The sequence below is a fragment of the Felis catus genome, chromosome A1 (genome assembly GCF_018350175.1).
Source record: "Felis catus isolate Fca126 chromosome A1, F.catus_Fca126_mat1.0, whole genome shotgun sequence".
NCBI lineage: Eukaryota > Metazoa > Chordata > Mammalia > Carnivora > Felidae > Felis > Felis catus.
In genome coordinates, this window is record NC_058368.1 from 129,972,447 (window position 1) to 129,989,105 (window position 16,659).

General features: G+C 36.9%; 1 protein-coding gene across 10 annotated transcripts in view; it reads left to right on the top strand.

Moving 5' to 3' along the window:
* The window catches only part of IPO11 (importin 11), a 212,120-nt gene that overhangs the window by 148,652 nt on the left and 46,809 nt on the right, over window positions 1-16,659 (top strand). The window contains exon 28 of one of the 10 annotated variants that reach the window (XM_045061212.1): window positions 7,799-7,971. The exons of 8 other annotated variants lie outside the window; for them this stretch is intronic. In XM_045061212.1, the coding sequence (XP_044917147.1) occupies window positions 7,799-7,820 (22 nt within the window). In that variant the 3' untranslated portion in view covers window positions 7,821-7,971. Of the gene's footprint in view, window positions 1-6,745; window positions 6,885-7,798; window positions 7,972-16,659 lie in introns of those variants that run through there. One more of the 10 variants, XM_045061219.1, reaches the window with a different exon arrangement.

The following is a 16,659-nucleotide window of genomic DNA, read 5'->3' on the forward strand; positions in this document are numbered from 1 at the left end:
AGCACCCTGCTGTGCAGTGGTGATAGGTGCCACTGCACCTTGAGGGTGCTGGTGGGCATACTGGTCAGTGTACCCTTGCACCTTAGAACGACTCTTTGTGTCTTCTGTCTCCTGTCCTAACTACTAGGGAAAGCTCTTGAATGCTTGTGAATATGGGACTACACTCTCCATATCTTCTGTATCTAGGACCAGTGCCCTGTCTACAAATTAAAGGTTTCTGACAAACTGGTTTCATAAGGTGGCCCTCATCTCACACTCAGCACTCTTAACTGATCAGCAACCATTGTATAGCAGTAAACTTATTTTAAACATCACGCGCAGGAGACCAAACTATAGTCAAATAAGAGGACTCTAAAGGTGCAGGATCTCAAACTGTTTTAGAATGAGATTAAGAGAAGTTTATGAATGAGAATGAGCTATTGGGTGCACGCCCTCAAAGTGGCTGAAGCCGTAAAGGAAAATAATTGTCCCAGAGCAGCTAGCTCCAGCAAGGGGACAAAAGGAGTACAGTCACGAGTCCTGTGTACTTCCTGGTGTTTCTTGTGCAGCCAGTATACCTCTGTCGCTTGAGGAGCATCGTACTTTGGCAGATTCTTTCCTTGAACTGCTTTCACTCCATACAGCAGTTTCAGAGAGAAAAAGACATGGTGTGATGGAGAGGAAAGCTAAATTTGGGTTAGGTGTTTGCTCCACCTCCTGTTGATGTGACGTCGGACCCGTTTTCGCTTTCTGGTTCTTAATTTTTTTCATGTCTCCTGTGAGGCAGTAGTACTAACCAGCAGCTCTGGGTTATTTGGAGGCTAAATTGGACATTGTATATACCATGCCCATTAAAATGTTGAAGGCATAGAGTGTTAAATGGTAAGTGGTGAAATATTAGTCTTTCAATCATTGCTCTAATCTTATCTATTAATACTGCTAATACTAATTTTATTACTATCAGTCACTTTGACCAAGTGTGTGAAGGTAGCAATTTAGGCTTTCCTGAAGCTGTCCATCATTTACTGTGAGGCTTTCTCCCATTCATATTGTTTCCATGTGATGCCTGCTGACACTCTTCATTTTTCTTGTTCATTCGTCATTGCTGTTGCCTCCATTTCACCTTTCAGAAATTGGCAGGCTTTCAGCCCAGGAAGAAGCTTTCATTGGCCCATCTTTATGCAGTGGTTGTATAGAGTTGATCCTTAGTTTGTATTTGCCAGACATTTACAATAATCGTTGAATGTGCAGCCAGACAGCAGCATGTGCTACTTCAGTTAGCACTCACTGGTGATTGAGCCCTTAAACCCCCATATTTATTACAAGTCATGGAAAAAGGTTTAGAGTAGAGGCTATAGGTTGAAGGGAAACTAGAGAAAGAGGGTAGAATTATAGGTGGTAAAAGGGCTCCAGTTTGGTTGCTTTACCTGAAATCTTTGCCATCCTTTGACATTTTTTATTTGTCTTCCATTTTTTTTTATTTGTGAAACTCCTTCCACTTTCTCTGCCTACAGGTGATTTCTGCCTTCTTGAAATGTTTTTACTGAATCATACATTCATTGTTGTGTAGCGCTTGCTCTGCTTCTATGCTTGCATTTTACATATCTCACCTCCTGGGCTTTTTGGAGGTTAGCCCCATGTGTTGAGTGAGAACATACAGTGAAAGGCTTAAGGTCCAGGCCCTGGGACCACACTGGGTGGATGTGAATCCTGGCTTTTGGATTCACTGTGTGACCTTGAACAAGGTATTTAACACATTTCTATCCTAATCTATAAAATAGAGCTAAACTGTTGGATTGTTTTGTGTGTTAAGTGACCTAATACATGTAAAATACTTAGACCAATGCCTAGGAAGTGGTATATACTCAGTAAATCAATTCTGCCTATGGTGATGATAATGGTGTACACGTTTTTGTTGTTACTGTTTTTTTTTTTTTTTTCCTCTGCTTAACACCAGACATAGGGTACTTGCTTATAGAATAGCCTGCATGGTATTATTGTAATGAGTATGTCAACTGAACATTCATTGTCTTATAGGACCCCTTTGAGCTCCTTCAGATCAGGGACCAGATGTTGTTTATCTTTAGTACCCTTATAATCTAGCACAATGTTTGACACATTAGTGGGCTTTCAGTAATTTACTGAATTGGATATATTTGATGGGGATAATGTAACCAGTTCACTGTGCTCTGCTCAATATTGGACACTTCTGAACACCCAGTTACTCATGTCAGAAACTTGGAAATTGTCTTTGATAACATTACCTCTCAGCATCCTCATTTAATCTGTCACCAAAGCAGTAACTTTTAAGATCTATACGATCTATAAGACCAGAACTTTTAAGATCTGTAAGATCAGTAGCTACATAACATAGGTGGTTATATATTGAAAAGATAGTAATAGAATAATTGTTCTTTTATTTATGCCTTCTTGTACTTGTAATGGAATTTCTAAATGGAAAAGAAAATAGATTTGTACTGATACCTGAAGTAGGAGGTTATTTGAAGGCAGTATTAATGAAGGTTCTACAAGAGGTGTGAGAGGAAAAATCATTCACTGAGTCAATTTCCTGGGGGAAAAAGGAGGAAGCCCTTTTAGGAGGCTGAGTGTCCTGTTCAGCAATAGTTCTAATGAAAATCACTAGGAATCAGAAAAGGAATATGAGGACCCATTTTGATGTATTATTCTAGAGCAAAATCAAATGTCGCAGTTCAAATTGGGGAGGATTATTATCCCTTGGAGATGATATGAAGATTTCACCAGAGGATTGACAGCTAATGAGAAGATTTTAAATTACCTTAACAATATGAATTGGCTGTGAAATAATACTAATTAAAGCAGGGGGAATATACCTTCCAATAAGTGCAGTGGGAAGCTGGGAAAGTTGAGTTCTAATCTAAAACTTTAGTGGCCAGTTTTGCCATTAATTAGTGATGTGCTCAATACCAAGTAAGATGAGGAGGTCTCTGAATTCTGTTACTCTATCACCCTTTTGTGAGGTTTTGATTTCTGTGTTCTTCTGTAGGTGTGATCACTTGTTTCTAACAGCTGCAGCCCCTATGAACAGAAAGGCTAAACTTTGTTTTTCTGGATATTAGATTTTTGCTGGATATCATCCTGAGACCTATGATGTATTGTTTAGAGTTATTGTTGGTTGTAGTCACTTTAAGTTTACCTCAGTTTGTACAATATGAGAAATACAAAATGTATTTTATTTTGTCACTTTTATTTAGTGTGTAATTTGCATTTTATTTCTAAGACCTAATAAGAATAAATAGTTTTGTCTGCTTTGGATATTTCTGGAATGGAGGACAAAAATTAATGTTCTGATCTTATTACCTTGTAATTTTTCCTCTAAATTTTTCTTTGTTTTTGATGGACCATTTCTCTGACTTCTTCCAAACTGTAGGAGAGGAAAAAGTTTTCCTCCATTGTCTCATACTCTGTGGCTGCATTTGAAAATTAAACTGACAAAGACAAGATAACAGGAGAAAAGCATACAAATTTAAGTTTTTCATGACACAGAAGCCTTCAAAAGGAAATGAAGATCCCGAGGGATTTGTTAAACCTGTGTGTTTTTATGCTAGATTTGATGCAGAGTGGAAAGTTGTGGAAAGATAATGATAGGGCACCGGGTATGAAGTAAGTGTAGCAAACTGGAAATTTTGCAAGGCCTGTTTGTTTGGATTCTTCTCACAGTTCTCTTTGTCTTTGGAGATAAGGATGCTCCTTTTCTCCCACCATAGTGGAGGGCACCTCTCACATGAAGTTTTCATGACCTCATCCAAGAGTGAAGGACAGATGATAATGGGGTGGGACTGGGTGTAGGGAAGGTCACAGAGAGTCCTTCTTGCTTCTCCCTTTTTCTCATACTCCTTCAGTTTAGAATATTCAGTATGTCAGGGTGCTGTATTTTGGGGTAGGGTGTCCTGAATCCCATCCTAACTCTTTAAGTTGTATGACGCAATTGAAAACTCCATGAGATAGATGTACTTCATTGTACTTTGTGTGTTTTGGAAAATACTAAACACGAAGCCGACTTGAGAAATCTAGCTCTTATTCCATCTTTACCTCTAATTCGTGTCATCTCTCTGTCATTTGGAATTTTTGGTGGTGGTTTTCTAATTGCTTTATCCACTCAATAGCAATAACAATAGCCAGCCACAAAAGATAGTTGTGAGAAATGTAAATCATTTTGAGAAAAAATCTGTTACCCAGTATTGTTACAGGATTTTTTACCTCAATCCCCGGCGTCCGTTGTTTTGTCACTTCAAAGAATGAAGAGGTGGACACAAGATGAGCAGCAGGCAAAAGTTTATTAGAGTATAAGCTCAGAAAGGAAGAATAATAGGAAAGTTCTCTCTACAGGGAGGGGACATTCAAAGGTGAATAACCCACATTTACAGGCAAGGGTCCTTGTTTTATAAGGTTCTGGTCAGCACCCCGTTTTCTTCCACCTCGTTCATTCTCAGATTCTGTCCGTGCTAGCTGGATAACTCTAGGCGCTGGGATGTCCATTCCTGATTGGCTCGGCTCCATTGTGTAAGGAGTTAGACTGGTCATATTGTCCCATGTATAACGTAAGTTTTATGGTTTAGCTAGGTATTTTTATTGTCAAATTCCTGAGGGGAACCTGAGGGGACCAGGTTATATTCTTAAGAGGGGCCTTATACCCTTAGGGGTTTGCTGTGGTAAACCGCTCCCAGCATTGTTCCAAAATATGTGTTTTTCCCCACCCAGGGACCTCAGGTCCTAACCTTTCCCTCTCTGCCTATTTTATCCTATCTTTCCCTATTATAGTATATATTTATATTCCCTATTATAGTATATACTATCTATCTATCTATCCACGCTATTAGGTATATATTTAATATGGAAATAATTCATATTATTATATGAAGTAATTGTCTTGATCTGAAAAATGGTCTAGTATCAAAAGGGAGTTATTTATGCCTTCTTTTTACTACTACTACTATTACTATTACTATTACTACTGATTTTTGAACTGTATTGTCAGAGCATTGGTAATATTAATGACAGAATTAGAAAATCTAAACAACGAGCTTTATGGAAAATTAATGACTAAACAAATAATGTAAACAATTTATACTTAATTCTTTATATTTAATTTTTTTTAACGTTTATTTTTGAGAGAGAGAGAGAGAAAGAAAGAGACAGAGTGCAAACCGGGGATGGGCAGAGAGAGAGGGAAACAAAATCTGAAGCAGGCTTCAGGCTGTAAGCTGTCAGCACAGAGCCGGACCCAGGGCTCCAACTCACAAACAGCAAGATCATGACCTGAGCTGAAGTCGTACACTGAACTGACTGAGCCACAGAGGTGCTCCTATAGTTAACTCTTTAAATCATTACCTTAAAATATTACAGTATACATAGATTTTTACTGTAAAAGATTCACACTATTTCAGGGGTGTGTGTGTGTGTGTGTGTGTGTGTGTGTAGTTGAAAAGTCATTAAACGGCTTCTTTTACTTTCCCCAACTTTTCTTGCCACAGGTAATCTTTGCCAGTAATTTGGTATGCAACTTTATATCATTTTTCAATGCAAGGCATATACCTTAATAAATTAAGATGCTAGTTGGTGGTATTCAGTATTCTTATACCCAAAAATCTCTTTGAAAAATTAAAAAGGAAGAGCACAGAGGTTAGTGTAAGGACATTTGTGTTCACCATTCTAAATTGCTTAATTGTTTTTGCTACCTGTTTTTTTTTAAAGGAATAAAAGTTGAAGTCTGTAATATGTATTCAAAACAATGTAAATATTTTATGCTAAATTCACCAAAATTATGTTAGTCTGTTTACATCTTAACTCATTTTTCCTACTCAGTAGCTATCTGTTGCTGATGCCTGAAGTTTGTTCATTTTGAATATTTACAATTTTCAGGTATCCTTTTAAAAAACATTTTTTAAATTCTAAGATGTTTAGGTATGTGCATTAGTAAATCTCAAATTAATGGTTTCTGAAAAAAATAAGTTCCTGAGATTTTCTTTCAACAATACCTTTGAAACATAGATAAAATTACTTCCTGTCTCTCAGTTTCCTGTATCCATGGTAACTTGTTTTACTCACTGACTCTGGAGGAACCCATGTGAAGAGTGGTGTTTCCTGAGCAAACTGTGACTTAAAAAAAAAAAAAAAGGGGAGTGGGGGGAGGTCAACAGTGCCACAGAAAGAGATGGAGCTTAGAAATGTCGCTCTTCAGATTTAGAAAGCAAACCTTTACTTGAATCAGCCGGGTGTCAATAATATGAATTTCCTGTTCTTGGTAAGATTATGTATTTAAATATGAATTTTTAGCTGAAACGAAAAGTAATTTGATTTTGTGAAAAGCTGTAGTTTTGTTGTTTTGTAATGAATTTGTATTTTCGTAAATTATAGTGTTATTTAATTGATATTACCTTAATTTGAAAAGGGACAAATTCTTTTCAAAGACCATTTTCCTTACGTCATCATTTGTTATTTTTGTTATTGTTAATTATAATATTTTAAATTGGCTTAGCAAACATTTTGCAGTTCGTTCAATTTGAATTACCATTTTGTCAAGCAGTGGGTTAATGGCCTGGAGGTATTAATTCTAGAACCCACTCCAAACTCATTATTTTATGCTATCACCATAGTAGGATTTATGATACCTAGTATTATTGGCTGATGTTAATAAAAATAAGCGAGATACAGACTTTTTAGTATTGTAAAACTTTGATTTGGAGAACTTTTTGATGATTTAAAGTTTTACCTTCTTTTTTTATAGCCAATTCTGATATGAACAGAAAAACCAAGAACAGGGCTATGTGTGGATTACATTTTTCTCTGCCTTGCCTACGACTTATTCTACTTGTTACCTGTTATCTTGTATTATTATTCCATAAAGAGATTCTTGGATGTTCGTCCATTTGCCAGCTCTGCACTGGGAGACAGATTAACTGCCGTAACTTAGGCCTTTCAAGTATTCCTAGGAATTTTCCTGAAAGTACAGTTTTTCTGTACCTGAGTGGAAACAATATATCTCATGTAAATGAGAGTGATTTAACAGGACTTCATTCTCTTGTAGCATTGTATTTGGATAACTCTGGCATTGTGTATGTATATCCAAAAGCCTTTGTTCATTTGAGGCATCTATATTTTCTATATCTAAATAATAATTTCATGAAACGCTTGGATCCTGGAATATTTGAGGGACTTTCCAGTCTTCGTAATTTATATTTACAGTCTAATCAAATATCTTTTGTTCCAAGAGGAGTATTTAATGACTTAGTTTCAGTTCAGTACTTAAATCTGCAAAGGAATCGCATCACTGTCCTGGGGCGTGGTACCTTTGTTGGTATGATTGCTCTTCGGATACTTGATTTATCAAACAATAAAATTTTGAGGATATCAGACTTAGGCTTTCAGCATCTTGGAAACCTGGATTGTTTGTATCTAGGAGGTAATAATTTAACAAGAGTACCATCAAATGCTTTTGAAGTACTTAAAAGCCTTAAAAGACTTTCTTTGTCTCATAACCACATTGAAGCCATACAGCCCTTTGCATTTAAAGGACTTGTCAACTTGGAGTATCTCCTCCTGAAAAATTCAAGAATTAAAAATGTTACTAGGGATGGGTTTAGTGGAATTAATAATCTTAAACATTTGATCTTAAGTCATAATAATTTAGAAAATTTAAATTCCGACACATTTAGCTTGTTAAAGAATTTAATTTACCTGAAGTTAGATAGAAACAGAATAATCAGTATTGATAATGATACTTTTGAAAACATGGGAGCGTCTCTGAAGATCCTTAATCTGTCATTTAATAATCTTACAGACTTACATCCAAGGGTCCTTAAGCCATTGTCTTCACTGACTCATCTGCAGGCAAATTCTAATCCTTGGGAATGTAACTGCAAACTCTTGGGCCTTCGGGACTGGCTAGCGTCTTCAGCCATTACGCTGAACATCTCGTGTCAGAACCCCCTATCCCTGCGCGGCAGAGCACTGCACTCCATTAAATGGACTGAGTTTACAAATTGTGTTACATCTTCGACAAATGTATCCAGAGCTTGGGCTGTAAAATCTCTTCATATTCATCACAAGACTACAACGTTAATGATGGCCTGGCATAAAATAACCACAAATGAGAAACATTTGGAAAATACCGAGAGTGTTACTCTCTGGGAACGAAGTCGTACTTCTCCTGCCAGTAGATTCTTTCAAGAGAATACCTTTGGTAATCCATTAGAGGCTACTGCAGTGCTGCCTGTGCAAATACAGCTTACTACTTCTGTTAACTTGAACTCGGAAAAAAACAGTGCTCTACCGATTGATGCTGCTTCTGTGTCAGGGAGAACATCTCTTATTTGTGCACAAGAAATTGAAAAGTTGAATGAGGCTTTTGACATTTTGCTAGCATTTTTCATCTTAGCTTGTGTTTTAATCATTTTTTTGATCTACAAAATTGTTCAAGTTAAACAAAAAGTAAAGGCACCAGAAAACTCAGGGGAGAACAGACTTGAATACTACAGCTTTTATCAGTCAGCAAGGTATAATGTAACTGCCCCGATTGGTAACACTTCCCCAAATTCTTTAGAGAGCCCTGGTTTGGAGCAGATTCGACTTAACAAACAAATTGTTCCTGAAAGTGAGGCACAGGTGATTCTCTTTGAACATTCTGCTCTATAATTCAACCTAATATTAGCTGTAAGAAAACTTCGGTGCCGTGGACATGAATTAAACTAAAGCCTCCTTATAGAATATAAACTTTACTTGGAAATATAATGAGTTATATGAGCTTAGCATTAATAAATACATGTTTTTAATAATTTGTGAATATTGTATTCATTCAGCATACATCTCCCTTGATAGTTGCCATATGAAGTAATAATAATAGCTAATATTTCTGTGTACCAACACTATGCTAACAAATACTTCACATATCACTTATAATCCTTGTAAAGTAGTTGTACATTTTATAGGTAAGGAAACCTAGGGAGATTGAGTTTAAGAAATGGTCCAAACTCTCACTGCTTTTGACACATTTTAGGTCTGTCTGATTCCAGAGCCCATGCTTTTAATTTCATGCTATACTGCTGCCTGGTGCTAATTGTGAATGACATAGGCATGGTTTGTCTTCTCTGTAAAGCTTGAAATCTAGAGGAGACACATGGTTTCTGTACAGGATGGTAAGTATTGTACTTGCAGGGTACTGTTGGATATAACATAAGTGGAGGTGAGAGATAGCTTTATGAGAGAAGTGACGTTGCGACTGGATCGTGAAGGGTAAATAGAAATGAAGAAAGTTTAATAATAAAGGTTACATCGTATCATAGGAGGTGAAGAAAGAAAGAATCCTGCGTTTCATCAACTAACTGTATTCAGTATAGCCAGAGTTGTGAGTGGTGATGTGAGATTTACAGTTGGAGAGAGAGATCAGATGATGAAGGATGTTGTAATTTCACGTTTTTCCTTAAGGCAGCAGGAAGCCATGGAAGGATTTTAAACAGTGGGGTGACATAACCAGATTTACTGTTTGGAGAATACGTTCTTTCTGGAAGGAGCAACGAGACGAGAGGCAGGGTTAATGGGGCAGGAATATAAATCACCAATCCAGAGGAGAGGCACTAGAGGCCTGGGCCAGGATAGTGGCAAACAGGATGGATGGGTTCTGGAGCTACTTTGGAAGTAAGATGAACTGCCTTGGTGATTGGCTATGGGGTGGTAAGCGATGGGTATGTCAAAGATGGTAGTTTTTGGCTTAGCTATCTTTGTGTTAAATTTACTGAGCAAAGGAAGGAAAAGGAGTGGGGATATGGGCAGGGACAGAATAATGAGGTCAATTTTAGGTACATTGAATTTGAGGTTCATATCTGGTCTCCCAAGTGGAAATATCCAGCAAGTAGAAGATTAGGAGAGATCTGTCTGGTAAAGGTCAGTAATTTGTAACCTTCCATCTGTCTCGTACACCGGAAGTATATGATACTTTCTTAACAGTAACATCAACCATTTGGGCCATGATTTTGGGAGACAGGTAAGTGAGGAAGAATAAGATGAAAGAGCCCCCAGGAGACATTAGTAGCCTTGACTGAGAACCTTTAGTGTAGATAGATGGTAATTCAAGCCATGGAAACTATGTCATGTTTTTCTTTATTAGCTGAATTTCTACTTGTGTAGTGCTCTGCAGAATGTTGGGCATATATTAAGTGCCCATGCTTGATCTTTTAACGGGGACCTGAACCACAAATATATCTTAAAATTTTTCTCTTGAGCATTATGTATTTCATGTTTGTGCTGTCCTTCCTCTTCCCTCAGATTTCTGTTTTTTAGTATTTAATACTTTGCATATGAAATTAGCCTGAAGCAATCCAGGAGTGTATAAATCAAGTGATAATTACTGAGTTTGTGTTGTGAAACGGAAGTAACTATAAGAATGTGTTATGTTGTCCAATGTACTTGCACATGGTGCTTCTCAAACTCAGAATCAACTCTGCTGTTAAAACACAGATTGTTGTCCCTCACCCCACCCCACCCCGCCCCCCACCTCCTTCCCAGAGTTTCTGATGCAGTAGGTCTGGAGTGGGGCCTGTTGAGTGTGCAGTTGAACAGGTTTGCTGATACTGCTGGTCTGGAGACCGCGACTGGAGAGCTGCTGATGTAAGATACTTGAAAAGCAGAAAAGGATCTAAGGAATGGTTTTGAGATGCACTAGAGATTGCAGAGAAATTACAGCCACACCTCCCCTGGCCCTGCCACCCCAAGAGTTTTCACTCTTCTGCTTTTCCCTGCCTAGCATAAAGTTTTGTCCTTGACTGTGATTTTAGCAGAAAACCTGAATACATTTTAAATAAATCTATTCTTACATAAATTGTTTCATTATAGAAGAGCATGTGGTATGTTTCATCCTGAAAATGTTTTTAATAATACACTTTTGTTGTGTTTGTGTCCTCCCAACTCTCACAACTCCGATTAAGTGTTTTCACTAATTACTAAGAGTACATACTCTTTGGAAACAAGAAGAATTCAAACAATAGGGAAATAATTAAAGCTAGGGATGCCTGGGTGGCTCCGTTGGTTGAGCATCCGACTCTGGCTCCCGTCATGGTCTCGTGATGTGTGCTGTCAGTTGCAGAGCCTACTTCGGATCCTCTGTCTCCCTCTCTCGCTGCCCCTCTCCTGCTTGTGCTCACTCATTCTCTCTCAAACATTAAAAACATTAAAAAAATCTTTCAGTGGAATATTCAAAGTTAAAGGTAAAAACCCTTCCATGTTCCCCTTCCCCACCACCTAAACCACGTCCTCTTGAAGATGTTAGAAGCAGCATACGTAGCTATTTGAAGTTAGGAAATATCCGTAAACACTATTTTTCTTGATCTCACAACAAAATTTCCCCGAAATCAAAGAAAATAATTTAGTGATTTTATCCAGAATTTGTTTTTGTTTTTATGTGTAACTTCTAATTGATGTAGGCTTAACTAGAAATTGTTAATATCAATTTATATACAGAACTGTAGTTGTGCACAGTGGTATGTGTTAAGTACTGATTCTACTTTCTGTCAGCAGTTTTTCCTTTTAAAGATGTTAGCTTGTATGACACTCTTACACTGTTTAAAAACTTATTTAATGTAAAATTGATTCAAAGTGATACATGCGCAGAAACTTTTAGCACTATAATTTGTGCATTTGATTATTTCACATTTTAAGCAGCTCTACCTGGAGCAAAACAGCAAAGTTAAAACTAAGTAATATTCTAAATTAATATAGCTAAAGGAACTTTTCTTAAGATTTCTGTATTTCTCTACCATTGACTAAAGTGTTTTGAATAGAGCACTCAAGAATAAAATTGTTGTGTTTCAGAAGGATAGTTTTAGGTACAGATCCTTTTTTTCCATTGACTTTTGTAAAAGTTGGTCAAGGTTGTAAGGCATACCAAAAAAGCTCTCCCCCTCAACCCTCTCCCATAACAAATGAGAAGTAGAGAACTCAACTACAATTTTTTATGGTACTATACTTTGAGAATACATTGAAAATTCCAGTGTGTTCAGAAATATGAATCTCATTTCTAGGAACTTAATTGGGAACTTACCCCCAATTCCCTCCTAGCATCACAGTAGAGAGATTTGGTGTTAGATTGTCTTTGAGGACTTGATCAGTAAGTACAAGACACTTCAAGAGTAGGCAGGAAATCAAGGTCACAGGTGATGGAGTGGGAGCCTGGAGTCAAGGAAGACTGAGGTATCTCATGGGCTTCTGCAGGTGAGGGGCGGCCAGTGTTGATACCTGGAGACTAAGTGGTGGGGAGGGGTAAGGGTGGACATTGTGAGGGAATGAAGGAATTGGGCAGAATTCAGTGGTAGCTGGGAAAGAGGATTTTTGGATACCTCTTTGTTCTCCATCACCTTTTTTCTCTCAGTAGAGTCCTCGACTTTCTCATACATGAAGTTCTGGGGTTATGTTATTGATCCATTCTTCCTCATACCTGTGTCTTGAGTCAGCAAAAGTTGGACAGATTTTTATTCTCTTTCCAGTTGTCTTTTATTTTAGGGGTGCTCTAAGTAGCATAGAACGTAATTATATCTCACCAACACTAATGTTAATACATGACAAATATTTGCCCTTAAACTACCCACACCCATTTTTTAAGACTTTTATTGATACATAAAGCACCTACAGGAGTAGACACGCTTGTGTAGCCACCACTCACGTCAAGAAATAGAACCTTGAGCCATGACATATATGTGGACATTTCTTGAACTTCTCAATTACATAAACACCAAAGTATTTAAGCTTTGAGATGGAGGAGGACCCACATGTACTTAGGGCATTTTTACTCAGTTATCTTTCCTGCATCACAACAATAACAATAAAATACGCTATATTTGTTTTTAAGGGGTGCAAAAATGGGAGAAAAAAAACCCTGAGGAACCTTTTACAAGGTTCTGAAAAACAGCTTTAATGCTAGGCCTTCCTACCAAATTGGTCCCCCAGACACTTAACCATGCCCTGTTGGACTTCTTGTTCCTTGTTAGAAGGATCCCTTTACTTGCTTTTTGTTATCAAAGCCCTCTTTTGATCATATATCAGTTTTCTGGTGCACATTATCTTCATTTTGGTCTGAGCTGTGTGGTATACAGCACTTTTGCAGGAATTTAACTCCAAGCCACAAATATCTTTTCTTATAATTTTAATGACAGCACATTGGCTTTTTTCATATGTCTGGAAGGTGTGTGTGTGTGTGTGTATTCATGATTATATTGTATAGCTTTATCATCAACAGTGTCTAGCATTTACAATAGGAGGTCATATCCCCAACCACATAATTCTGAAATCTCTATTAAATTATTTTATACCCCTTTTTTAAAATCCAAAACTGTTCTGTCAAGTGACTCATATAAGCATCCAAAAGAAGCATTGCTGGGAGTTTTTAGCCCGATGTTTTTCCCACACAGTTCTGTACCATCAGTCATCATCTTTTTATGGAAACTTAGTGTTGTCATTGCATATTGTTTTTCAAAGCATAGTCTTTCTCTTGAAAAATCACAGAAGGTGGCAGTTTCTTCTCATGTCATCATATGTAGATCATTATAGTTATTCCTTACTGTCTTAAAGATAATGGGCCTCTTTGTTTTGCTTCTATATGTGCACTCAAAAAATTAATTGAGGGAATAATTTATAATATAAAAAGCTTTTGTAAAGATTGTTGGATGTAAAAATCCAACTTTCATTTTAAAATAACTTCGTGAATTTCCACCAAAAATTTTTTATCCTATTTCCTTGCCAGTATTTGTCAAGGGAACTAGATTTATTAACACTATTTTCCATGATCATGTAGAGAATTGCTGTGTAGAAAGGATATATGTTTCCATTTAAGTGACAAAAGTATTTGCAGCTAGGTCCTGGAAAATATCTAGAGAGGAAAAAAACCTTAGTATAAAAGTCACCAGTTTTGTATCCTCTAGTGTGGTAGAAATTCTGAGACAAGACTGATGAGTCAGGGCTTTCTTCTTTTGCCTTTTTCTTTCGATAAACTGCTGTTCTTTGCTTAATCCTATTAAACTATTACCAGAGAAGTATAGTTAGGAGAATTTTTTATTTAGTTGTGGCTTATTGAAAGCTTAAAGTTTATGAGTTTCTTAAATTACCCTAATAATAGCTTCTTTGACCCCCTGTATTTAAGGTATAAGAATGCAAGACTTGCTTCAAATATTAATTATTTGTGTGTGCTAAATAGTGTGTGGTCTGGTTAGATCAGAGAAAATGCTAGAATGACTAAGATTCTGGTTTATTTTTTTCTTGGGTGTTCTATGAAAAACTGTTAAATCATCAAATTTTGATTATAAAACTATTCAGAAAAAGTAACTGATAATTTTGTGTTTCTGCATGCCTGTTTTCTTGCAAGGTCCAAGGGGATGAAGATATGATATAGATACAGGAGTCCATCACTTAACAGAGTTTGAAACACATGGCCCATGATGAATAGATCATTGCAATGAAAAATAGAACTATAAAATACTCAATACAAAAATGCTAATAAAAATTGGCTCATTAGAAAGAAACTGTTCATTAAGTCTAATATTGTTTAGGGTAATCAAATGAATATTACAAAATTCTTTTGTACCTTTGGGGATTAAAACTTTTAATTTTCTTTTTTTTTTTTTAATTTTTTTTTTTTTAACGTTTATTTATTTTTGAGACAGAGAGAGACAGAGCATGAACGGGGGAGGGTCAGAGAGAGGGAGACACAGAATCTGAAACAGGCTCCAGGCTCTGAGCTGTCAGCACAGAGCCCGATGCGGGGCTCGAACTCACGGACCGTGAGATCATGACCTGAGCCGAAGTCAGCCGCTTAACCGACTGAGCCACCCAGGCGCCCCTAAAACTTTTAATTTTCAAAGACTGTGTTTTGAATCCGTGTAGTTGGGTTCATAATAACACAAAAGTATAGAAATAATCTTAAACCAGCATAGTAAACACATAAAAAGATGGATTGATTTTTTTTGTTGTTGTTACCAATTAGTTTTCAAAGGCAAAGAAAGATCAGTCTGCATGAAGTTCCTGCAATTCACATATTCTACAGGTACTTTTATATACCCAGAAAATGCCTTAAGATGCCATAGCTTTAGAAAATACTAAGACAAGATTAAGAACTATAGTTTTACTCATGCGTCTTTAACTGAAAAAGATGAGTTTATTGAAAGCTATGTGGAATTGTTTTAAACGGTCAAATAATATTTAGTACTGTTTTTCATGCTCTCCTCTATTTAATGTTTATATGTGTGTAACGTCATTTATAACGCACTTAAAGAACAAAACAAGTGGATGTTTAAAAAAGCCTGTTTTCTTTTCTGTAGTATATTTGTTGCTTGTGTCTGTGTGAATAACTTAATGTATCTACCAAGTATGTGAAATAAGAAAAGGAAGAGTATTTGTGACAAATAAAAAGGAAAAAAACGTTCAGGTTACTAATACTTTATCCCCTTTGGTTTTACTTTCATTCTCCTCTTTCACCCATGATGTTAACCTTTCTTTGCATTTTCTGAAATGAGTGTTTCAGAAATAGATTCCAACACAGCTCCGTCTATTCTCTTTTCTGCTTCATGTTTAGTGTAATTAATTGTAATGTGTTATCTGTAACTCAACTATCCATACTTGTAATTTCCAAAAAAGATAAGTAAAAATAATATTGCCACAAGAAAATGAGGGAGAGCAGTTCTTGAGCTTTGGGGGATCATCAATTCCCATGATTATTTATTGAGTGTTCACGTTATGCATAATGTCCTGTGGGACGTAGAAAAATATAACACATGGGCTCTGCTTACAGTTAACTTAGAGCAGACATGTAGGCATGAAAAATTAAAGGAAATTGGGAGAAAGTAATAGTTGGCACAGGAGTTGTGTGTAAATGAGATGTCCAGACGTTTTATGCTACTGGAAATTCCAAGGACAAAGCGCTTACTTACAGTGAGTTAGAGTGGCCAGGGAAGACCTCCTGAAGAAGGAAGTGTAAATTAAGGTGAATAGAAAAGGGAGGAAGAGCCTTGTGAGGAGCAGGAAGGGAGTAAGCAGATCTCTGAGCAGCTTTTCTATTCAGGAGATGATGACTTAACTGCCTGAAAGCCACGGAAGGAGGAGTAATGCAATATAACTTGGGAAAGGCGGGTTTATTAGAACTTGAAGTTCTTAAGGAGAAAGAATGAAATGTAAGAGACTGTAATAGCAGGCGTGCATTTGCCTCCTTGAAGTCATCATAATAAGTGAGTTACGTCAGTTGGATCCCACTTAACGTGAAATGAAAATAAATTTATATTAAAATTAGGGTTTTTATATTGATGAGGTGCAACTATCCTAATGATATCAGTGCAAAATGAGTTAACTTGAAAATGCTAAGATCTCAAGTGATGGGAGTGATAAGGATTCTGGGGGTCAGTGATGAGAATTGGAGAGGAATAATTTGCCACTGCTTCTTTAGCACTGTCCATGTGACAGGATGCTCTCACTTCAGATAAATGTGACTTAATAAATCAGAGATACCTGTAAAATGGAGAAAGACACTGAGGATATCATAATTTGATTAAAAAGAAAAAGGGTGGGCACCTGGGGGCTCAGTTAAACTTCTGACTTGATTTCTGCTCAGGTCATGATCTCATGGGTTCGTGAGTTTGAGCCCCTATTGGGCTCCAAGCTGACAGAGGGGAA